At 51.0% G+C, this 20475-nt stretch overlaps 2 protein-coding genes across 3 annotated transcripts; one reads left to right on the top strand and one right to left on the bottom strand.

Annotated features, from left to right (window-relative positions):
- Positions 1–175: 175 nt before the first annotated feature.
- Positions 176–14034, bottom strand: CCDC15 (coiled-coil domain containing 15). Its single transcript, XM_079326736.1, has 11 exons — positions 13950–14034; positions 13534–13698; positions 11863–12012; positions 10911–11072; positions 10116–10187; positions 6807–6956; positions 5688–5807; positions 3608–3711; positions 1411–1581; positions 1191–1339; positions 176–540 (listed from the first exon to the last, which is right to left on the bottom strand). Exons 2-11 carry the CDS (start codon positions 13684–13686, stop codon positions 434–436), a joined length of 1338 nt encoding a protein of 445 aa, XP_079182862.1. The 5' UTR covers positions 13687–13698; positions 13950–14034; the 3' UTR covers positions 176–433.
- A 1353-nt stretch (positions 14035–15387) lies between these two features.
- HEPACAM (hepatic and glial cell adhesion molecule) lies at positions 15388–20179 on the top strand. 2 transcript variants are annotated; one of them, XM_079326507.1, is made up of 7 exons: positions 15388–15483; positions 17746–18087; positions 18260–18541; positions 18648–18741; positions 19202–19275; positions 19362–19432; positions 19536–19967. In XM_079326507.1, the coding sequence occupies exons 1-7, from the start codon at positions 15399–15401 to the stop codon at positions 19821–19823; spliced, it is 1236 nt and encodes a 411-aa protein (XP_079182633.1). In that variant the 5' UTR covers positions 15388–15398; the 3' UTR covers positions 19824–19967. The 2 variants fall into 2 exon arrangements, with proteins under 2 accessions (XP_079182633.1, XP_079182632.1); XM_079326506.1 differs by having other exon boundaries at positions 19202–19432; positions 19536–20179.
- The last annotated feature ends 296 nt before the right edge of the window (positions 20180–20475 follow it).

Raw genomic sequence — 20475 nt, forward strand, 5'->3', positions numbered from 1 at the left:
TGAGGTACAAAGATGTTTGGGTTATACTGGAAGAGAGGTCCTCCATAGAAAAGGAGGAGGGAACAATAAATACCTGGCTCTGGAAGGTGATCTAAGTGGCAGAAGCACTAGGAAAAGGGAGATGCTGACCCCTGGCACCTCATTTATCTTTCCACACTTCAAATGAGACACACAATCCTTGAAAACAGTTTATTCCACAGTCAAATGCTGGAATGCAAGTGCCTGCCATAAACCAACCCCACAGAGCAATTGTCTCGTTTACCTCGACCATCGCCCTGGCCGAGTGCACACCTGGGGCAGAGTGGGAGAGGCACAGCACAAACGGTGCAGTGGGAGCAAAGGTGAGAGCACCCTGGCAGCTGGCGTGGAGGGGCAGGCAGGACACAGGCCAGCTCCCTGTCACAGCAGGCACAGGGACACCCAGCTGCCCCGCTCACAGGCGCTTCCCTGCGCGAGCACACGGAGCAGCCAGCTCCTGCAGAGGCCGGCTGGCTGCGTGGGCGTGGGAGGAGATCACAGAGTGCAGCACCTGGCTGTAGGCTGAGCAGGATGGGGACACAAAAACACTGTCAGGGCACCAGAGCTGCACTTAGGGCCCAAAACTGGGCTTGGCTCCAGCCTTTCACCAGAGCAGAGAGACAGAGATTGGGCTTTAAGGGGTAAATCGATATATGCCTGTAGTTATCCACACACCCCTTTGCACACTCTGCACTCTCCTGAACATAAAGCAGCACACAGGCCAAAGATTATTTTATGAACCCAAATGTCTCTATTTTCCCTCCCAGTTGCCCAGGTATTTTCCCAAGCTGTGCTCAAGGTCAGAGCACTCCATCACTAAGGAAGGCCTTTCCACACCTTTGTACATCCTCCCAGGCAGAAGATTCAGCATTTAAGGCAAAGGGCTGTGTGTCCCTAATGAGAAGCTTTGCAGCATTTTCCTCATGGTTGTGTCCACATGGCTGTGTCACAGCTGTGTTATTTAATCCATTGTAGGGGCTGGTGCCTTGTTGAGGATGCCACTACCCTATTTAAGGGACAGCAGCAAAGCCCCTGACTTGCCCTCTCCAGAGCATATTTGGAGGAGCATCTCTGCACAGCACCCCCAGGAGCATGGAAACACCTATCCTGGTTTGATTCCTCCCTGTATAATCAGGCCCAGATGTCTCCTCTCTGAAAGCAGGAGCTCCTACCTTTGTGGTTTTTGTAGAAGATGCAGTTATTGGCACAGGTGTCCGGGTGGGAATCCCAGAAATCAGACCCACAGGAACACAGTGGGGGCAAGTCGATGTTACACAACTTGACTTTCTCTTTCATCTGGGCTCTCAGAGCTTCAACATACCTGCAAGGGATCAAACATTCACCTCTGCCAGTGACACCTGGCTCTGCACAAGGAGTACAGACTGGCTGTACCTGATGTGCTCCTTGTCCCTCTGCTGTCTGTCCCTCTCTCTCCTCTCCTGCAGCTGCAGCTGAGCCAGAGCTTGCCAGGCTCCCTTTCCTGGGGAGGGCTCCTGCTGCTCAGCCATGTCTCGCATCCTCTGCTCCTCTGCCCGGCGCTGCTTCTCCTTCTGCCTCTTCATCCTGCAGGAACACACAGCATTACAGGAGCTTCCCCATCCCAGCCTCCAGCCCTGGCTGGGAGGTCAGGCCACAGCAATCCAGGTGAAGTAATTTTGCACTAATCACAGCATTAAATATAAAACAAATATATTGGTTTTAAACATAGAATGGTCAAAAAAAGCTTCCCAACCCTCCATTCTTCCCCTCATATGGCAACACCAGCCTGTGAATGCTCCCCTGCTCTCAAACTCTTTCTGCCTCTGCCTGTTTTCTCACCATCATGGACTTCCTCTTCCAGCTCCTTTCTGCATCACATCCACATGTGCTCTTGTCACCCACAGTTCCCCAAAGCTGCATTTCTGTCCTTAAACAAAGCATGTAGGCTGGGCTCTTCAATAACCCCCCTGGCTTCCCAGCTTCTCCACTTCCCACTCTTTCTGATTATTTCTGGATCCTTCTGTAAGCACCTTCCAGGACAGGGAAGCATGACAGGGCTAGCTCCAGCAGAGACATTCCAAGGATCCCACCTTTACTTCAAAATAAGCTTTAAGATGTACTTTTAACTAAGTTTTCCTCTTTTCATTTGCACCTACACAGCCCTCCAGACCTTTAGTGGGACCTGGGTTGTTTAATTCACAAACCTGACAAGCAGCAATGGCAAAGCACAAAGACTTTACACCAAAGTATCTGACATTTTATTCCCAAATGCAACAATGTGTCCCAGGCACTCCTTGCCAGGGAGCATTAAAATCAAAATCAAGGCAGGGAAGAAGCCAGGACAAGACATTTCAGACCTTACTTTGTCTAGGGGGTCAAATCTTTACATTCAAAAGGAAAGTGCTGAAGTTTAACTTCTCTGATTGAGTTATAAACTCAGAAATTATTTTTAAATGACATGTAGAACCTTAAGTACAGCACTATAAATCTGCTCCAGAAACTGAGATCAAGGCCAGCTTGGGGCTTCACACCCTGTAATTACAAATCCAACTCCCCTCTGCACACACTCCAAGGGAAAAAATAATAATAAAAAGGTATCACACTAACTAGGAAGTTCCTGGGTTCTTGCCAGCATTCACAGGGTAGGACAAGCTCTCCCAAGTGCCATTGGAATGTCAGGATGTGGCTCATGGAACACTGCTTTAACATCCTCAAAAAATGCCCATGAAAATCCTGCCCTGTGCTGCCTGTCCCACTCTTCCAAAGTCTAGTCACAGAAGATCCAGGATGGTCAAATTTAGATCAGTTCATTCAAAGAAAAGCCAGGGGAAAAACAAAAATTAGAGGATCTTTCCTATTTTGATGTCAATTAGCAGAGCTTCTCCTTAGTGAACCCCTTCACCTGAGAAGCTGAGAAAACTTCAGCAAAACTGATACTTCTACATAGATACCAAGTGTTCAACTCTGGAACAAACACTGAGAAATCATTTTATTACACCATGTAAGTTTTTATGGCTGAGGGTGAAGGGTTTGGTACTAAAAATGCCAAGGATAATCACAATTAGCACAACGACATGACCCACCCCAAAGTTTCTAGACACAGGCTTAGGTTCCCTGAATCATGGTTTGGGAAGGTGCACTTTTCCCAGCTCCATGATTCCTAAATAAGTTGTACAGGGACTTCAAACCTAGAGAGAGAAGTGCTAAAGGACTAACACAGCTCAAGGGTCTCTGCTGGGGAGTTGGCTGTGTGACCCCCACCCACATCAGTGCCTGCTTTACACCAGAAAAACTCACAGGACTTTTCCAACTTTCAAAACTAGAGACAGAAGTGTTAAAGGAACATGGCCCAAGTGTCTCTGCTGGGTGGTTGGCTGTGTGACCCCCACCCACATCAGTGCCTGCTTCACACCAGACAAACCCAGGAGACTCTTCCAATCTCCAGAACTAGAGAGAGAAGTGCTAAAGGACTGAACACAGCCCAAGGCTGTGTGAACCCCACCCCAAGGGGAGTTACACATCAGTGCCTGCTTCACACCAGACACACCCACAAGACTTTCCCCACCTTCTGAAGGACCCTGAGGAGGAGGTGGCCCAGCCCCAGACTCACTGGGTGACTCTGTGCTGCCTGTCTCGCTGCTGCTGCTGCTCCCTGACTCGCTGCCGCTCCAGGGCCATGAAGAGGCGCCGGCGCCGCAGGAACTCGCTCTGCCGCTAGGGACAACAACAGAGGGACATTTGGGAAGGGTGGCTGGGATAAACATCCAGCGGTGGCAGTGCTCAGATGGACATGGGGCATTTGCACCATTTCATGTCTTCATTCAGGATTAAAGACATGAAGGAGATGAATTTTTTGCAACACTTCCAGCTATCAGCTAAAAGTGAGCAAAATGGAGGTGAGTTTAGTTAGTTATGAGGTCTTCTAAAGCTAAATAGTCCAATAAAAAATTATAACACATATATTATTTATACTTTTGACCCAATAACCTAACTCCTGTGACCCACAGTGCAGCACTGACTGTCCAACCAGAAACTGCTGCCTGGAATCATTAAAAAAAAGAAAGAACAACAAAAAAAACCAACTCCCAAAATTCTCCATCTTGTCCCATACCTATTACTGCATTATCAAAACCTCAAATTTAAAACCCTTCACCATGTGAAATCACACATTTCTATTTAACAACACACCCATGACTTTAACTCCATCACTCAAATTTGCAAGCCTTCTCCAAGGCCCCAGGTCAAAAATAGTGTATTCCAGAGGGTCAGTGCCAGAAAACACAAAATGTTCAAAAATCCCAAATTTCTGCAATCCAACACTCAGCCTCATTTCTGGAGGGTGGAATCTTGCTCTTTCCCCAAAACATCTCTGAGTTCCCAAGACCCAGGATTGGAAAGCTGGAGAGATGGCACCAAGGTAGGAAAGACCAAGTCATCTCAAAGGATTGGAGAGTTTTGTACTGGCATCCATCCACTGAAGCTGCAGGAGAACCACAGAGGTGACAAAACCACTGCTGAGACAAATCCAGGGGCCCTGCAGGGAAGAACTGCCATATGGATATTTAGGGTTTAGTGTCTGGGCTTTGGCTGATCCCACTGATGCAGGAAGGACAGGGAAACCTCCTGGCTAAAGCTCACATCAAAAGCCCTCCTGCTGTGGGGTACAGAGATAGTTTGAGCTCCATGACTCCCAAAAGTTCAATGCATAAATTTTTCCTCATGAATGCCAAAACCTTTGGGCTGAGTTTGTCCATGGCACTGAGTGGAGAGAGCCCAGCTGGAGATAAAGGAGGAGAAGAAGAGATCACCAGGCTGCCAGTGAAGAAAACTGGATGGAAAAAACCCAGGCAGAGGAGAGTGCTGCAAAACCAGTTATCTTGGATGGATCAGAGCCAAGCAGATTAAAAGCAAGGGGAAAGGGAACAGCAGGGTTAAGAGGAACAGCCTGAGAAGCCCCAGCTGTTGTCACACTGGCAAGAAACCACAACCATATTTGGGATCACTTGGCTGGCAAACACTTGTAAGAAACAAAAAACATGCACATTGTTCAGAGCTTTACGTTGCAAGTTGAAAGAAAGGTGACAAAAGAAGTGAGAAATGTTCCTCTTCATGGCAGGAAAAGAAAAGTTATTGGCTTCAGGCAGCCAAGACAAACATCATCACTCTGTATCACTCAGATTAGCACGAGCCAAACTGTCCAGGACAGGCTGTAAACCCTCACTGTGAAATCATCCACTTGGCCTGAGGCTGGGCTTGAGGCTATTCCCAAAATCAGAGAAACCTTTCTATTCCAGCCTTGTATTTAAACAAGATAACGTTGGCTTTGTTCTTTCTTTCTTCTCTTTTTTTGAAAGCATTTTTGACAGCTTCTTTGGCTCCCTGCAACTACAGCAAACACCCCTTGCTTTTGCCAGGCACAAAGGAGCCTGTTTCTCCTTCAAACTTCTGGTGTTATTGAGATCCCAGATTTTGTAGGAGTTGATAATAGTGGCATTTAGTTGAGACAGATTTTAAAAAATAACCTGGTAGCTTTGCCCAAGACCTGAGACACCACAGAAGCTGACAAACTAAACCCAGTAGAGGTTTCATGCATCAGAGCTCATCTGAGGCTTCTTATTTGAGCCAGTAGCATTCCCACCACCCAACCCCTTTCAAAGAAAACCACAAGGGCTTGGCTCCCCTGGACAGACCTGCTTCCTGGTTTCCTCTTGGTCAACACCAGCCCAGAGTTTGATGGGAGGTTGGTATTCACTGTGTGGCCTCCCAGGAGGCCCAGGCAGGCTCGAGTCCTTCACTGACCCATCACAGACCTGAGACACAATGGAAGGCAGCAGCATCAGCATCACCACAGATCTTTCTTATCTTCCCCCAGAAAAATGCTCTTCAGTGGAGGCAGGGCCCTGTGTGATCCCTCCAGACCTCAATGGGATGACCCATCTTGGAAATTGATTTTATCTGGCATACAGGTTGGCCATGAACAGGAAAGATGTACCACATCTGAGCACCAAAGCTTTGTCAAAACACCTCTAAAGATATCCTTGGAGGAGGCTTCTGGTTTAGTTTAAATATGGATGCACATATCCCCATCCCAAAATTTTATTATGAACTTCTTGAAGTATGAAAAAAACCAAAACTAAATGTAAGGTGAATTCCACAGTCAGCATCTCCCAAAATCTCAGTGTAAACCTCAGCATAAACTTCTGCTGTCCCTATCTGCCCAACCAGGATTTCTGCTCCAAGGTGGATTAATCCCCTGCCATGGCCATAAAACCTTTGCCAACCATGCCAGGTAATCAGGATGAACCATTTCCACCTTCCATGCTCAGAAAAAGCTGCCTGAAAACAAAAGAGAAAAGATAAATACATCAAGCCCTACTCAACCCCTCCTAGGGCAGGGCCTGCCACCTCCAGGCACAGGGATTGCCACAATGATACAAATTGTTTGTTTGTTTGTTTTTTGGGTTTTTTTTTGTTTTTTTAAGGAGGTTTCTGACTGATCTATTCCACCCTCGGGTCTCTCAGCCTGGTCTGAGCACGGCTCTGGGTATGGTGTGACTGACACCCCCAGTTTCAGCTTTCTCCTGGGCAGCTGCCAAGTGGCACAAGCAGGCAGGAATCCAAGGCCACAACTGTACATGAAAGAGGGAATGGCAGTGCTGACCTCACTGAGCTCCAGTACTGCTCCCAAGCCTGCTTTGAGGACAGCAGGCTTAAGAGTTAAGCAGGCCTGAGGGAGCAACTGCTTTACCCCAAGAGCAGCAGCATCTAATGATCTGAACCTCTTAAGACCAACTTTGCACGAGTCTTACTTTTTCCAATTCAATTTTGATGTAGAAGTCATCCTGCTGCCCTGCTGTGCCCTGCTCCAGCAGCTCAGCAGGCAGATCATGGTGTCCTGCCAGCAGCAGCTCCTCACTCTCCTCCATGGGCACCACAGCTCCCAGGCAAGGGTCTGGTTTCTGGAGAAAGAGGACATGGGTGTAAGCATGGAATAAAAATCTGGCTGCTTTGGTGCCAAGGGAAAACTGCACACCCTTGGAGCAGCTTTAACACACAGGAGGCTGTGTGTGCTGTCACTTGGATGTGATCTGGCAGCACCATGTGTTTAGCAGCACCATGGGCCACCAGAGCTGGGAAATGGGAAATTAGCAGGGTGACTGTGACTGTGCCCTCCCCAGCTGCAGAAGCAGTGGGACAGACGTGTGGGGTGAGGGGAAGGCAAGGCAAAAACCTCTCCAGGCATTATTTCACAGTGGCAAGGAGCTGGGATCTCTGAGCAACACCAAGTACAGAGTACACTCCTTCAGATGGGAAGTGGGCAGGCTCCCCAGTGGCAATCCACAATATTTTGAGAGGCAGCAGATTGTTTCCTACAAACTAAAGAATTAAAATGCCAGAAGCAAGCTTGAAGCCAGGATATTTTTTTTTTTCCTTCAGCATGGTGGAAAGAGAAGCATAGGATTGCTGGCAGAGGGAAAGGATGGATCAGTAGGAGAACAGGTGATGCCAAGAATTGTTTGATATGTCTCTGCTGCTGTTTGGGAGGAGTCAGTCTGAACATGGAATTATTTGATAGGCACAGGAATTACTCCATCAACTCCATTATGACAGAAACATGACAGAAGAGCTGTTTTAGTAAGGATAAGGGAACAGAGGGGAAGGGTTTGGAAGGTTGCTCTGGAGCACTGAAGGTAGAAAGACATGAAACTGGAAAAACACCACCAACTTGGTAGAATGAGACACTGGGGAAAAGAATTTGGGTGCTGAGGAGCTACAGGTGTCCACCAAAGCCTGAAGGCAAAGACTCAGTAACAGGATGAGCTGGAACATTGGACAGGTCATTTCCAGGCAATTACCATTCTGGTATCTGCTTGGGAAAGCACACAATTAACTCTTTGGATGCTTTTAACCTGAAAAGAAATCTTGGGGAGACAGAAAGAGCAACAATTTCAGGAGCATGGATTATTGATCACAGGGAATGCAATGCTTTACAGGGAGAAAGGGAAAATAATAAAAATGCAGAAAACAGGACTGAAGAAAAAAAAAAAATCAGCCAAAGACTTGCTTAGAGTTAGCAACAGTAGGGAGAAAAATGCTGGGAATATTATTGGGAAGAAAAAGTCAGGTTATTCCTAAAACTGGTTTTTAAGGAGGATGGACCTGCCCTGGGCTGCTGCCAGGAGTAGCACCTAAGGTGCAAACAGCTCCCTGAAATCTATGAAGGTTCAGAAAAGGGCACAAGGAGTGTCTTTTTTTATTTAAAAGAGAGGAAAAGGAAATACCAAATAGAAGACTTTAGCTTCAAGAGTTTAACTGTGACTTTTGAAAAAACAAGAGGAAATCACCTTGCAAACTGCCTGTAAGCCATGAGAAAACAAGATATACAGCCACCAGCATAAATTTAAGAGCAAGTCAGGTCAGGCTAAGCTGAATGTCTCCTGCAAGAGAAGGAAGAGGCCTCAGGCAAAGAGCAGCAGAAAACTCTGGGGTTCAGCTGAGCTCTTGAAGTGGCCTAATAAAAGTGGGGTAAAGCAGAACCTGTTAGATGAAGTCTGATGTGAGATGAACAAAACTGATTAAAAACATGGCCCAGATTTGGTCTCAGGAGTTCACAGCACAGAAATAGGGTAAGAACTAGGTGGGCTCTGCTCTTTGATTTCATTATCAGCCTGGATGAAGGAAGAAAGAAGAATCTTGATTAAGTACTGACCCCACTTGCACTGTAGAAGTATTGGGTGAAAAACCCTTGGGTTCAAACTGAAGAAATGGGCTGGAATACAAAGCACAAGGAAATCCAGGGAGCACAAAAGCACAGGCAGCATTACAGAGGGTTAAGTCCATGGTTCTGTCTGTTGCAGCCTTTTGCACCTGGAGAGAAGGGAACACACTGCTGTCCTGCCAGGCTGGGAACAAGCCAAACCTTCACACAGGGAGAGATTCAGATTAATATGGGAGCTTTTTTCTCCTCATATATCATGGAGTAATAAAACAGAGCAATGTAATAAATCAATATATTCGTCCCAGAATAAATCAGTGAAGCTGTTAAACTTCCTAATGTGGATTAACTGTAGCTGCAGTGAGGCTGGCATGGGAGGATGGTCCCAAATCCCTCCCAGTGTTTCTCACTGCTGTGGGTGACTTGCCCAGGACTCCCACGGATCTCCTGTAACCCTCTGGCTCAGCTGGGCAGTGGCTTTATTATTTATGTCAGGTCATGAATCAACTCATCTTACTAAATACATTAATGGCTCAAACAAGGAGGATGTTTGCTGTTAGAAACAGGTGACAAGGTTTTTGAGACCATAATTATTGTGTTTCTCTGAGTCCTATTTGCAGAGCTGATTGACTTCATCAGAAATCCATGAGTAAAAATAAGAGGAAGAGCCAGACCAGCCCTTCTACAAAGGGTACTTTCTAGATAAGCAGCAAATATCTATTTCACCTTTGGTGAAGCTGAGAAAGAGAAGGGAATGAAGATTTACAGGATGGGCAGGAAACTGGCTGCAGAGGCAATATGTCAAAACACCAGGCTGGGCTGCTCCTGGTGCTCTCCAAAATCCATCAGTGTAAGAAAGGTCTTGGCATAGTGACAGAGAAAATAGCCACAACACAAAGGTGTTCTTGAGAACTGAAGGAGCAAAAGCAGGATGAAATTTAGCAGAAGAAAAGGTGGGACTGACCTCCTATGCACTGCTTCAAGGAAAGCAGCTGCATGCCAACCATTCTCTAGCAAAGCCAGCCCCGGGTGAGGAAAAACCCTTTGCCACCCACACAAAATAAGGGGTTGATGCAATGGGAACAGTTGTTGAGGTTTGAAGAAATAAAGGCACCTTAAGGGAAGGCTGGTCATCTCATTCCTCCCAGATACCCAGATCACAATCTCAACCTTTAAAATGCTTTTTTGCATTCTTGAGCTCATCTCAGAAATATTTTCACACATTTTATCCTGCTGCCTTCTCTGAAACGGGTTACCCAAGAAGTGTACCAGGAAAGCACAGTTTATTTCACTTCAGCTGGAGAAACTCCCTGAATTATGGTTTGGATTTGCTAATTAAACCAAACCTTCAGCAGCTTGCAAGGTGATTTGTGTGCCCCCAGCCCAGGCAGCCCTCACTCACCTGCTGCCTGCAGGGGGACACGGTCCTGCGGGACGCCAGCCTGCGCCGCACCTGCTGCACCGCCCTGCTGAGCTGCACCCGGGGAGAGGCAGAGAAAACAGCACAAAACAGCACAAAACAGCACAGCTTCAGCTGCACAGGCATGCCCAGACCCTGCTCCAGCCAGGCAGCATCAACCAGCATGCCATCAGCCAAGGGTTTTTACTGAGCTGCCCCAAGGTACTGAAATCCTGATCCAGGCAACTCATCTTGCTCCCAAAACATGCTGCTGAGATGCCACATCCCAAATTTTCTTGCTTGGTATCCAGCCAGAAGTGATTTTCCAACCCAAGGTACTTCAACTGGAATGCATCCCATGGTGCTTCAAGTGGAATAAGTCCAGCTCCTAGGCAAGCACACAGGCTTTCTAAACCACAAAATGCACTACAAATATCACTAATAAAAAAAAAAGCTTAAATAGTCCTGAAGGAAGGTTTTCCCAGATTTTGGTCTACATGAGACAAGCTGCAATGAGGTGGCACCACCTAGTGCCACCTCTGCGCCAGGACACCGTGCCTGTCAGCAGCCAGACCAGCTCAGCCACTGCAGCTGGGACAAGGCACCCAGCTGGGTGCTCTGAGAGCACAGCAATGTTCAGGCTGACAATGCTAGCTAACAATTCACCCAGTATCTAAACCCAAATATTAGGGATGTGCTGTAGAAGAAAAAAAGAAAACATGGCCCCGCTCCCCATTTCAACACTGAGGATCCAAAATGCTGAAGCAGCAATGGAAGTGCAGGAGGGGCAGGGCTCACCTCTGCAGCTTGCTGCTGGAATGGCTCCCCATCCTCTTCTGGCTGGGCTGGGCCAGAGCCAGCCCTGGGCCCACAGATGATGGGAGCAGGGAGACTCTGGAGCAGGCAGGTGTTCTTCCAGTGGGTTGAGTACTGAACAGTAACACAGCTCTCCCTTTCTGCCTGCCAGGAAAAACACAGTGGGATCTCCAACCATGACCTGGTGTCAACAACAGTGACATTTCACTACCCTGGGGTGAAGTTTCTTGGGAGGGAGGTTTAGGCTCTCCCTGCTGAGAGAATACAAAGAATCATCAGGCTCTTGAGGTTGAGGGCATTTGCAGGCTTCCCACTTGGAGCTGGCAGTTACATGAGGACATCCCTACTCAGCCATGGAAACAGCCCAAACACCCCAAGGGTGGCCAAAGCTGGTGACACAACAGTGCATTCTCTTTTCTGCCACAGTCAGGTCCTGGCAAGTCTCCCCAGCACTTGTTAGAGAATAGAAAGAATTAAATATATTCCCAGGATAACCCAAAACAAGCCCATGGGGAAAAAGGGAATGTGGAGACAGAGGGAAAGTGTTGTTTGAAAACCATTTGGCTGCTCTGAAAAAGGAATCGAAAACAGACAGCAGAAAAACTGCTTTGCTTCAAAAGCAACCAGGACACATCCACATCATTCCCAATTCCTGCCTGGCTGTTTTTTAACTCCAGGCAATGCCACAGAGAGCTTCAGAACTCTGTTCTGCTGTTCCCTGAGGGAGCCAGTAACCGTTCCCTGGGGAGGCTTCAAAGCACCTCCAGCCAAAGTGTCACACTGACCCAGCTTGCCTGGACACTGTTTGCCACCACAGGGTCTGAAACCTCCGATTTTTCTCATTAAAACCTTGACTGAAGGTGTTGAGAGTGTTTGGATTTTCCCCAGTTGATGCTGGGTTTGGAGGAGTTTCTCCTGCCAGGGGCTCACTTACTGCTTCGTAGGCTCTCTGCAGCTCCTGCCTGCGGCGCAGCCTGACCTGCCGGTTCACCCTCTGCCTCACCTCGCCCTGGAACCTCCTCAGGCTGGCTGCCTTCCTCCTCTGCTGCTCCTTCAGCTCCTCCTCCACACGCAGGGCTGACACCTGGGACAGTGGGAATAGATTTCACCGAGTTTTGCCACACTGTATCCTTGTATTCCCTTTTCCCCCATTCCCAGCGACCAGGCAGACAAGCAGCGCTCAGAGCAAACCTCGTGTTTTGTTTCTGACTAGAGATACAGAGCATGCAACACACAGGGGAGGAAAGAAAAGGAAACCCATAGAGCAGCTCCCAGCTCCTGCCCCCATGAAAGGATGCTCAAATATCCAAAGCCTGGATCCAAAAGGGACAGACCAGCCCTTCATCCTCTTAATGTTCTGCAAGGCTGGAAGCACATCAGGGAAGCAGCTCACAGGGCACAGCATTGCTCTAAAATGTTGTTACCATCTGAAGTGAAAGATTAAGAGCAATGACCTGAAAAACCCAAAACCCCCATTTTATTCTCCTTGCAATTCTGCCAAGCAACTCCAATATCACCATGGTTTGAACTAAACCAGCACTGCTCTCCTGGCTGCCAACACAGCAAGAGAAACCAGAGATTGAAGGGATGGAGGAAAGGGATCAGGCCTAAGATGAACTTGGAACAGCAGGGTCAGCACAGCCCAAAAAATACTCCAAGATGGGGAGAAATCCACACTGTTAGGGATGAAATCAAGACAGTGCTCCAGGGAACAGTGTCAGCTCACCCACTGCCCACCTCAGCAACAACTCTGATGCATGAGGCATTACTATGGATTAATTAGAAGTGAATTAAATAAGTTCAGATAACCCTGAGCAGCTTCATTCACCTCTGGAAGCTTCACATGGGGGCCTCCAGGAATATCCAGGCCCCCTGAAGCTGCCAGGAAAAGTTCAGCTCCCCCAGAAGTTTCATAGAGCCAAGAGAGAAGTCCTGAGGAACATGGAGATGATTGATTTCCATAAATTATCACAACCTTTCAGGATTTAAATTACAATATAGAAATAAATCATCTCAGAAGGGCAGGAGCTTCTATAATGTTCAGACATTAATTACAGGGGACTGAACTCATCATCCAATATTTAATGCACTTTTAGTCCTCTTAGAATAACCCTCAAAACAGAAATCCCTGAGATAAGCATACATGAAGATTTCCTTAAGTGTTTCTAATGGTGTACAGTGGAGATTGGTTCCAGACACAGAAACACTCAGCTTAATTTTTTTTTTTTTGTTAATCTGCAACACAGAATAAAATCTCAACTCCCTGACATCTTTTAGGGATGAGTTGGAAAGAGAGAAGCAGCACTAGCTCGGTTCTCCAGCTGATTAATGTTTAAAATTGATTAATTTCTCCTCAAAAAACACAGTTTATTGGATCAACTCAGAGAGATGTCGTGGGCTTGTGCAAAGGGCAGAACAGACTACCTCGACATCACAGCGGTTTCTGAACCCACTAAACCACCTCAAACCAAATTATTATTTTTAGGAGCCATGCTCCTGGCTGCCCTCAGGCTGTGTACAAGATCACTCGTGGTTCTCGTGGTGTTTCACTGGCACCCTGAAGGGCTGGAGACGCCGCGGCCGGCGGTGCCCTCGGCGCACTCACAAAGGCCGGGCTCTGCTGCCCGGGCCCGCTCTCCACCCAGACGCCCACGGGGGCCACGCTCGGGCTCCTCTCGGCCAGCACTCGCCATCTGCGCTGCGGCTGCGGGCCCGGGGGCTGCGGGCCCGGCGGCTGCTGCTTCGGGGGGAGCCGCATCCCGGCCCGGCCCTGCGAGGGGAGCAGAGGTGAGCAGAGCTGTGTCCCCAGCGCGCACCCTGCCCGAGTCCTGCCCTCAGCCGGGCCCCCCCCAGTTATCCAACCCACGCACCTCACCTTCACCTTCAGCTCAAATCTCCCACCCCAAACAGCCCCTCCCCAAGCACCTCATGGCCCCCCACCCCCGTGGGACTGCCCTTCCCTCATCTTCTCGTCCACCCCACGGCACTGCTCCTCCCGTATCCCCCGCGCCGCCTCCACACGCCTCAGCACCTTCATTCCCCGTCCCCCTCCACACCCAGCCCGGCGGAGCCCTCAGGCCGCACCAACCGCCACTTCCGCCGCCACCGCAGCTTTGAATCCTGGCGCCACTTCCGCCGCACGGCCGCGCCCTGGCCACGCCCCGGAATCCCGGCCACGCCCCGAACACACCTCGGTCACGCCCCCGGAATCCCGGCCACGCCCCGATCACACCGAGGTCACGCCCCTGGAGCCTCGGCCACGCCTCGATCACACCGAGGTCACGCCCCCATGATTCCCGGTCACGCTCACATCGCCCCGCCTCGCCCCAAGCCCCGCCCCTCTTCCACAGCCAACCGCAGGCCGGCTCCAGCCCCAGCCCCTCAGCGTTCTGAGGTCCCAGGTTCGAGTCCCGCCTCCGCTGGAAAAGGGGAGGAACCGTGTCTGCCTCAGAGCATCCCCGAAATCGCCCCCTGAGCATCCCTGAAAACCCCACACAGAGCATCCCCCTGCAAATCGCTCCCAAATATCCTTGTAGTGTGTCCCCACGGCATCCCTGACCCCGTCCGAGTACCCCCTTATATCTCCACGCAGCATCCCTCCCCATAGCGTGACCCCAAAGCATCTGCCTCCCTTGATGTCTCACCAAAAATCCCTCAAAGCCTTTCTGTAGCATTCCCCATACTCCTCCCTATAGCGTCCTCCCCAAAAGTCCCCCAAACCCCTGCCCTGTACCATCTCCCCCATCTCCCTCCCTCTGGGACAGGATGCTTGGAGGTATCGACCCCTTTTTGGGGACCAGGAAACCTCCGGGGGGGGGGGGTGGGCGGCGGCTCACTGGGGTGATGAGCTTGGCAGGTCTCGGGAGGGGGGTGGGAAATGGCTCCGGGCATCCTGCCCCACATCCCGCTGCCCTATTCAGCGATGCCCGGGGAACGAGCGCTAATTGGCACGGAGTTGGAATGCAGCCTGGATGCCACCAGGCTTCGCTTTAGAGCCTGGGAAGAGGGGGGAAAACAAGCGGGGGGAAGCTCCTTTGGGGTGGGGGTTCAGCTTTGCAAAATAAAAGGGAACCCCAGCTTAGCTTTATGGGGTGTTCGGAGCCCAAAATCCCATTGGATTGTCCGCGGAGGGGATGGCAAACCTTCGCTGGGCTCCATGGGGTGATGCCCCCCACCCCAAGCGTGTCCCGAGGACTGGGAAAACATGGAACTGGGGGTCCATAACCGGGGGAAAATTGCGAATCTGAGTGGTTTTTCCTCAAATAAATGTCAACTCCAGGCCGCCGAGGAGGCGAAAGCCACCAGGACACAGGGCTCTATTGAGAAAGGAAAGAAAAAAAAAAAAAAAAAAAAAAAAAAAAAAAAGAAGGGAAAAAAATAAATTAGCCGGGCGAAGCGCCAAGCCGGGAGCTCCGAGGGACGTGCCCAGAGTGGGGAAGCGGAGCAATTCGGGGGGCGAGCCTGCCCGAAATGTGGGGAGCGCCGGCTGCCCCGCGGGGCCACCCCGCTCCCCCCGGCCTCCTGCCCGTGACCTGGCTGCTGGCGCTGCACGCAGGTAAGCACTTCTCCCTTTTTCCCCGTTTTTTCCGCGGGTCTTGGGGGTATCCGGGTGGAGGACGAGGGCCGGGGGGGGGGTGATGAGGGTGGTGATGCCCTATGGGGGGGGTTGGAGGGAGGGATGTTGGGCTGTGGAGAGTACCCTCTGCTTGGGAGCTGGGAAAAAAGGGGGTAAAAGTGGGAATGAAAACTGGGGAAAACACTTTTGTGGAGCCAAGCGGGTTCTGATGTGGGGGAGGATTTGGCACCGCCCCCACCCTGAGTTTCTCCCCAGTTTTTTTTCTTCCCTGAACCCCATTTTTTTCCTAATTTTTAGCATCTTCAAATATTTTCTCTTACCCATCCTTCAGCTTCCCTTAAAAAGTCATTTTCACCCCATTCCAAGGCTTACCTCATCCCACTGCAATCCTGGTTTTCTCCATTCTCTAGATTCTCACATTTTGGAATTCAATGAGCCCCAAACCTCCCCATCCCAGGTCTGGCAACACCTTCAACAATTTTGTTCCATTTTGCCAAAGTTTGCACCCAAAAGCAGCCCTGGGGAGGCCCCATTTCCCTTTATATGAGGAAGAAAAACAAAACCGAGTTTTTTGCTGGCTTTGATTTAGACCATAAAAACATCCAGGGCTGCAGCAAGGACACCCCAAAAAATACTGCAGAGCTTTAAAAAAAAGGGGGGGGGAGGGGATTTATGCCACAAAATAGTGTGAAAATGAGGTATTTTCAGTGGGCTTTTTTCAACAAAAGCCATTGAAAAAGGGAGATCTCCATCTCCAAACCAAAGATGCTGTAGGAAAACGCAACGTTCCCTGATTTATTAATGAACTCCCAAATTTCTTTCTCAAGACTGAAGAAGGAAATTAGGAATCAAGGGAAGAAACGGTTAAAGAGCAGTGATTTGGGGAGGGGGAGGGATGCACTGAAGGCCACATCCCCATCCCATGCCTTGGCCTTCCCTGGGGGGTGAGGGTTCCCCGAAATTTGGCGTGTTTGTGGGGCCGGGCGCGGCGCTGCCGGGGAGGAAGGACACACGGACGGATGCTGCATACCAATAGGTCCCATGACTTTCCAGGCTTGTTTAAGGCCTTTCTTGCTCCTGCTTCACCCAGCCCAGCTGGTTTTCCCACTCTCCCCTCCCCTTCAATATGGGGTTTGTTCGCTGTGGGTGACGGTATCCGTATGGGGCGCTCAAGGGTGGGATCTCTGGGATGTCAGCAAGGGGATGCAAAGGTATTTTGGGGAGGGAGAATGTTTTGAGGAGTCCCCTCCTCTAGAAAAATCATGTTTTTACACTTTTTCCCTGCCTTTTTTGGCTTAAAACCAGCGATGAGGAGCAATGCACGTGCGCAGACTCCCGTGATGCAGCGTTGCATCTGAGGGGGCTTTGTCTGCATCCAGTGGAGATGGGGGTGGGATACAAAATCCTTCATGCACACCATTTTTGGGGGAATTAAGGTATCTTTGCACTGATCCGAGCACCGACATTTCTCACTCCCAATGCAGCTTTTGCAGGGCAATGACACAACTTTGCCAAGGGCTGCCTCGACCTGCCTCCCACTCCCTGCATTTTTGTGAGAGATGTGTGCATTTTTGCAAAGGGCTGCATCGACCTGGCTGCAGGAGCACTCCCCCTGCATTTTTGGGGGTCATAGATGAATTTCTGCAAAAGGTTGCATTGACCCAGGTGCAGGGGAGCTCCTGCACCAAGCCCTTCACATTTTGGGGGCACCACAGGCATTTTTGCATAACATAACAACAGGAGGTGTGCCACGCACACCTTGTCCTTGCATTTTTAGGGTGACGCATACATTTTTGCAAAGGGTTGGGAGATCTCCATCTCTAAACCAAGGATGCTGTAGGAAAACAGAACGTTTCCTGATTTATCAATCAACTCCCAAATTTCTTTCTCAAGAGTGGAGAAAAAATTAGGAATCGAGGGAAGAAATGGCCGACCTGGCTGCAGGAGCACTCTCACCCCCAATGCAGCTTTGGAGGGTGATAATGCATCTTTGCAGGAGGTTGCACTGACCCACCTCCCATGCCCAAAGCAATTTTAGGGGTGATTCCTTAATTTTTTTCCTTAATTTTCACAACATATTGCTCTGAGTTCAGGGCAGCTCCTACCCCTCACGCACTTTTGGGGTCACACACAAACATTACAGAACCAAGCTGGGCACTTTAGCGGTGCTCAGCCCAGCTCCAGCTTGGAGTTTCCCTGTTTTCTCCACGCTTGCCCCCCCGCTGTGTCTCCCCACGCAAGGTCTGCTGGCGGGGGTGAACATCACCAGCCCCACGCCGCTGGTGCGCGGCACGGCGGGCAAGGCGGCGCTGCTGTCCGTGCGCTACGCCAGCGCCAGCGCCGACAAGCCGGTGGTCAAGTGGCAGCTGAAGAGGGACAAACCCGTCACCGTGGTCCAGTCCATCGGCACCGAGATCATCGGCAACCTGCGGCCCGACTACCGCGACCGCATCCGCGTGCTGGAGAACGGCTCGCTGCTCATCAGCCCCCTGCAGCTGGCGGATGAAGGCGCCTACGAGGTGGAGGTGTCCATCACCGACGACACCTTCACCGGCGAGAAGACCATCAACCTCACCGTGGACAGTAAGGGCAAGAAGTGGAGAATGGGTTGTCCGTTGAGCACGTGTTGGGAGGGTTTTTTCCAACGGGGAGGTGGGTTTGGGGGTTTCAGCCATCCTGTGTTGCAAAGTTGGTGGGGTTTTGATGTCTCTTTTCTGAACCCCGGCATCACTGTGGTTCCTCTATTTGCCCACAGTTCCCATCTCAAAGCCACAAGTGCTGGTGGCCTCCTCAACGGTGCTGGAGCTCAGTGAGTTCTTCACCCTCAACTGCTCACACGAGAATGGCACCAAACCCACCTACACCTGGCTGAAGGACGGGCGGCCGCTCAGCAACGACTCCCGCCTGCTCCTCTCCCCTGACCAGAAGATCCTCACCATCACCCGAGTTCTCATGGCTGATGATGATGTCTACAGCTGCCTGGTGGAGAACCCCATCAGCCACGGCCGCAGCGTCCCCGTGAAGCTCACCGTTTACCGTAAGCCACCCCTTCTCCCCTGCTGCACTCCCATGTTTGGCCATCCCTTGCACATGCTTTCAGCTAAAATTTTTGGGGTTTGTCACCCCTCATTCCTCTCCTGCAGGCCGGAGCTCTCTTTACATCATCCTGTCCACGGGTGGTATCTTCCTTCTTGTCACCCTGGTGACAGTTTGTGCCTGCTGGAAACCCTCCAAGAAGTAGGTGTGGGGATGACATGGGAGACAAAGGGGGTTGTCTCATCTTGTCCCATCCTGTTTTTTCCCATTTCATCTCCTCCCATCCTAACTTGTCCTATCCCATACCAGCCTCCTTATCTCCTCTTGGCACATCCTACCCCACACCATGCTGTGCTGTGCCATGATGTGGAATCCCATCCCATTCTATCCCATCCCACCTTGATCCATCTCTCCTGTCATTCTATTCTATTCTATTCTATTCTATTCTATTCTATTCTATTCTATTCTATTCTATTCTATTCTATTCTATTCTATTCTATTCTATTCTATTCTATTCTATTCTATTCTATTCTATTCTATTCTATTCTATTCATCACATCATCCCATCCCATCCCATCCCACTCTCCCTCCCTGCAGTATTTGACTGTTCCCTGCCTCTAACACGATGCCAGTGCTGCCCCACCCCCTTATCCCCTTCCAGGGAGAAGCGACAAGCGGAGACACAACCAACCTCTGACTACGCCGAGCAGGATGAGGAGCGCCTGAAGCACGAGGGTGAGTGCCGGCCTCGGCGCGGGGGCGGCGGGCTGGGGGAGCCCCAGTGCTCCCGGCATGGTGAGCAGCTCCTTGCTTCCACACAGCCGAAGGCATCCCACGGAGCGGCGAGCACGAGCGCAAGAACCCCGTGGCTTTGTACATCCTTAAAGACAAGGTGAGAGCCGGTAGCACCGGCAGCACCAGTAGCACCAGTAGCACGCCGGCAGCGTCCCAGCACAGGATGTCGCACGTGTCCCACGTGTTTCTGCTTTTGGCAGGACTCGCCAGAGGCGGAGGAGGATGCGCTGCCTGAGCCCCGCGGCACAGTGGAGCCAGGTTACACCAGCTCGCCGGTACCAGCGGCCGGTCGCTCGCCAGGACCAGTGGGGCGTTCGACTCGCCGGTACCACCGCTCGCCAGCTCGCTCACCCGCCTCCAGCCGGACCCACAGGTCACCCCCGGGCTCTCCCGCGCGGTCCCGCGGCGCCCCGCGGCTGCTGCGGACTGCGGGCGTGCACGTCATCCGGGAGCAGGAGGAGGCCAACGCCGTGGAGATCAGTGCCTGAGCAGGGCGGACTGTGCGCGCTTTGGTGGCAGCGTGCGAGCCAGCGGGGACACCGGCACGGCCGCGCTGCCGCCACCGAGCGAGCGGGGACACCGGCACAGCCCTGCTCCCACCGCTGGGCGTCATTCCGCTTGGCGTAAAGTCACTAATTTCCTATTGATCCCACCCAGAGCTCCCCTCTTCCGTCCCCCCATCTTCCTGGGACATCGCTTTAATGGCTTTCTCGCCGGGACGAGTGTGCGGGGAGCGCGCAGAAAGCACACGCGTGTGCGGAGAGAACATGCAATCAGTGCACGGAGGGAGTGCCAGAGGGTGTGCATGGAGCACTGCACAGAGCGAGCATGCATGGGGCGTGCAGGAGGGCAATGGGCTGTGCACATGGGGGCAGGCACGAGGGTGGGCAGCAGGTGTGCACAAAGAGCATGTGGAGCCCATGGGGAGAGCACGGAGCGTGCAGCTAAGGCTGCACAGAGTGCCCAGAGCGTTATGGAGCGTGCAGAGTGACCACTGAACCTGCACGGCCTTTGTGAGCCTGCCAGCACTGGGTGTGTGTTCCAAGTGTGCACGGAGTGTGCACGGAGCATGTGGAGTGAACAGGCACGCAGCATTTGCATGGGATGTGCACGCAGCGTGTGTGCAAAGAGTGTGAGCAA

Source organism: Erithacus rubecula, assembly GCF_903797595.1.
Source record: "Erithacus rubecula genome assembly, chromosome: 25".
NCBI classification, from domain to species: Eukaryota; Metazoa; Chordata; class Aves; order Passeriformes; family Muscicapidae; genus Erithacus; species Erithacus rubecula.

Excerpts from the sequence above, each read along its gene's own strand:
- CCDC15 (XM_079326736.1), bottom strand. The coding sequence starts at position 13,686 with ATGCGGCTCCCCCCGAAGCAGCAGCCGCCGGGCCCGCAGCCCCCGGGC. Across the intron at positions 11,073-11,862 it reads TGCAGAGAGCCTACGAAGCA|GCAGAAAGGGAGAGCTGTGT; the intron begins GTAAGTGAGCCC and ends TTTTCCTGGCAG. Across the intron at positions 10,188-10,910 it reads TCCAGCAGCAAGCTGCAGAG|CTCAGCAGGGCGGTGCAGCA; the intron begins GTGAGCCCTGCC and ends CCCCGGGTGCAG.
- HEPACAM (XM_079326506.1), top strand. The coding sequence starts at position 15,399 with ATGTGGGGAGCGCCGGCTGCCCCGCGGGGCCACCCCGCTCCCCCCGGC. Across the intron at positions 15,484-17,745 it reads GCTGCTGGCGCTGCACGCAG|GTCTGCTGGCGGGGGTGAAC; the intron begins GTAAGCACTTCT and ends TCCCCACGCAAG. Across the intron at positions 18,742-19,201 it reads TGCTGGAAACCCTCCAAGAA|GGAGAAGCGACAAGCGGAGA; the intron begins GTAGGTGTGGGG and ends ATCCCCTTCCAG.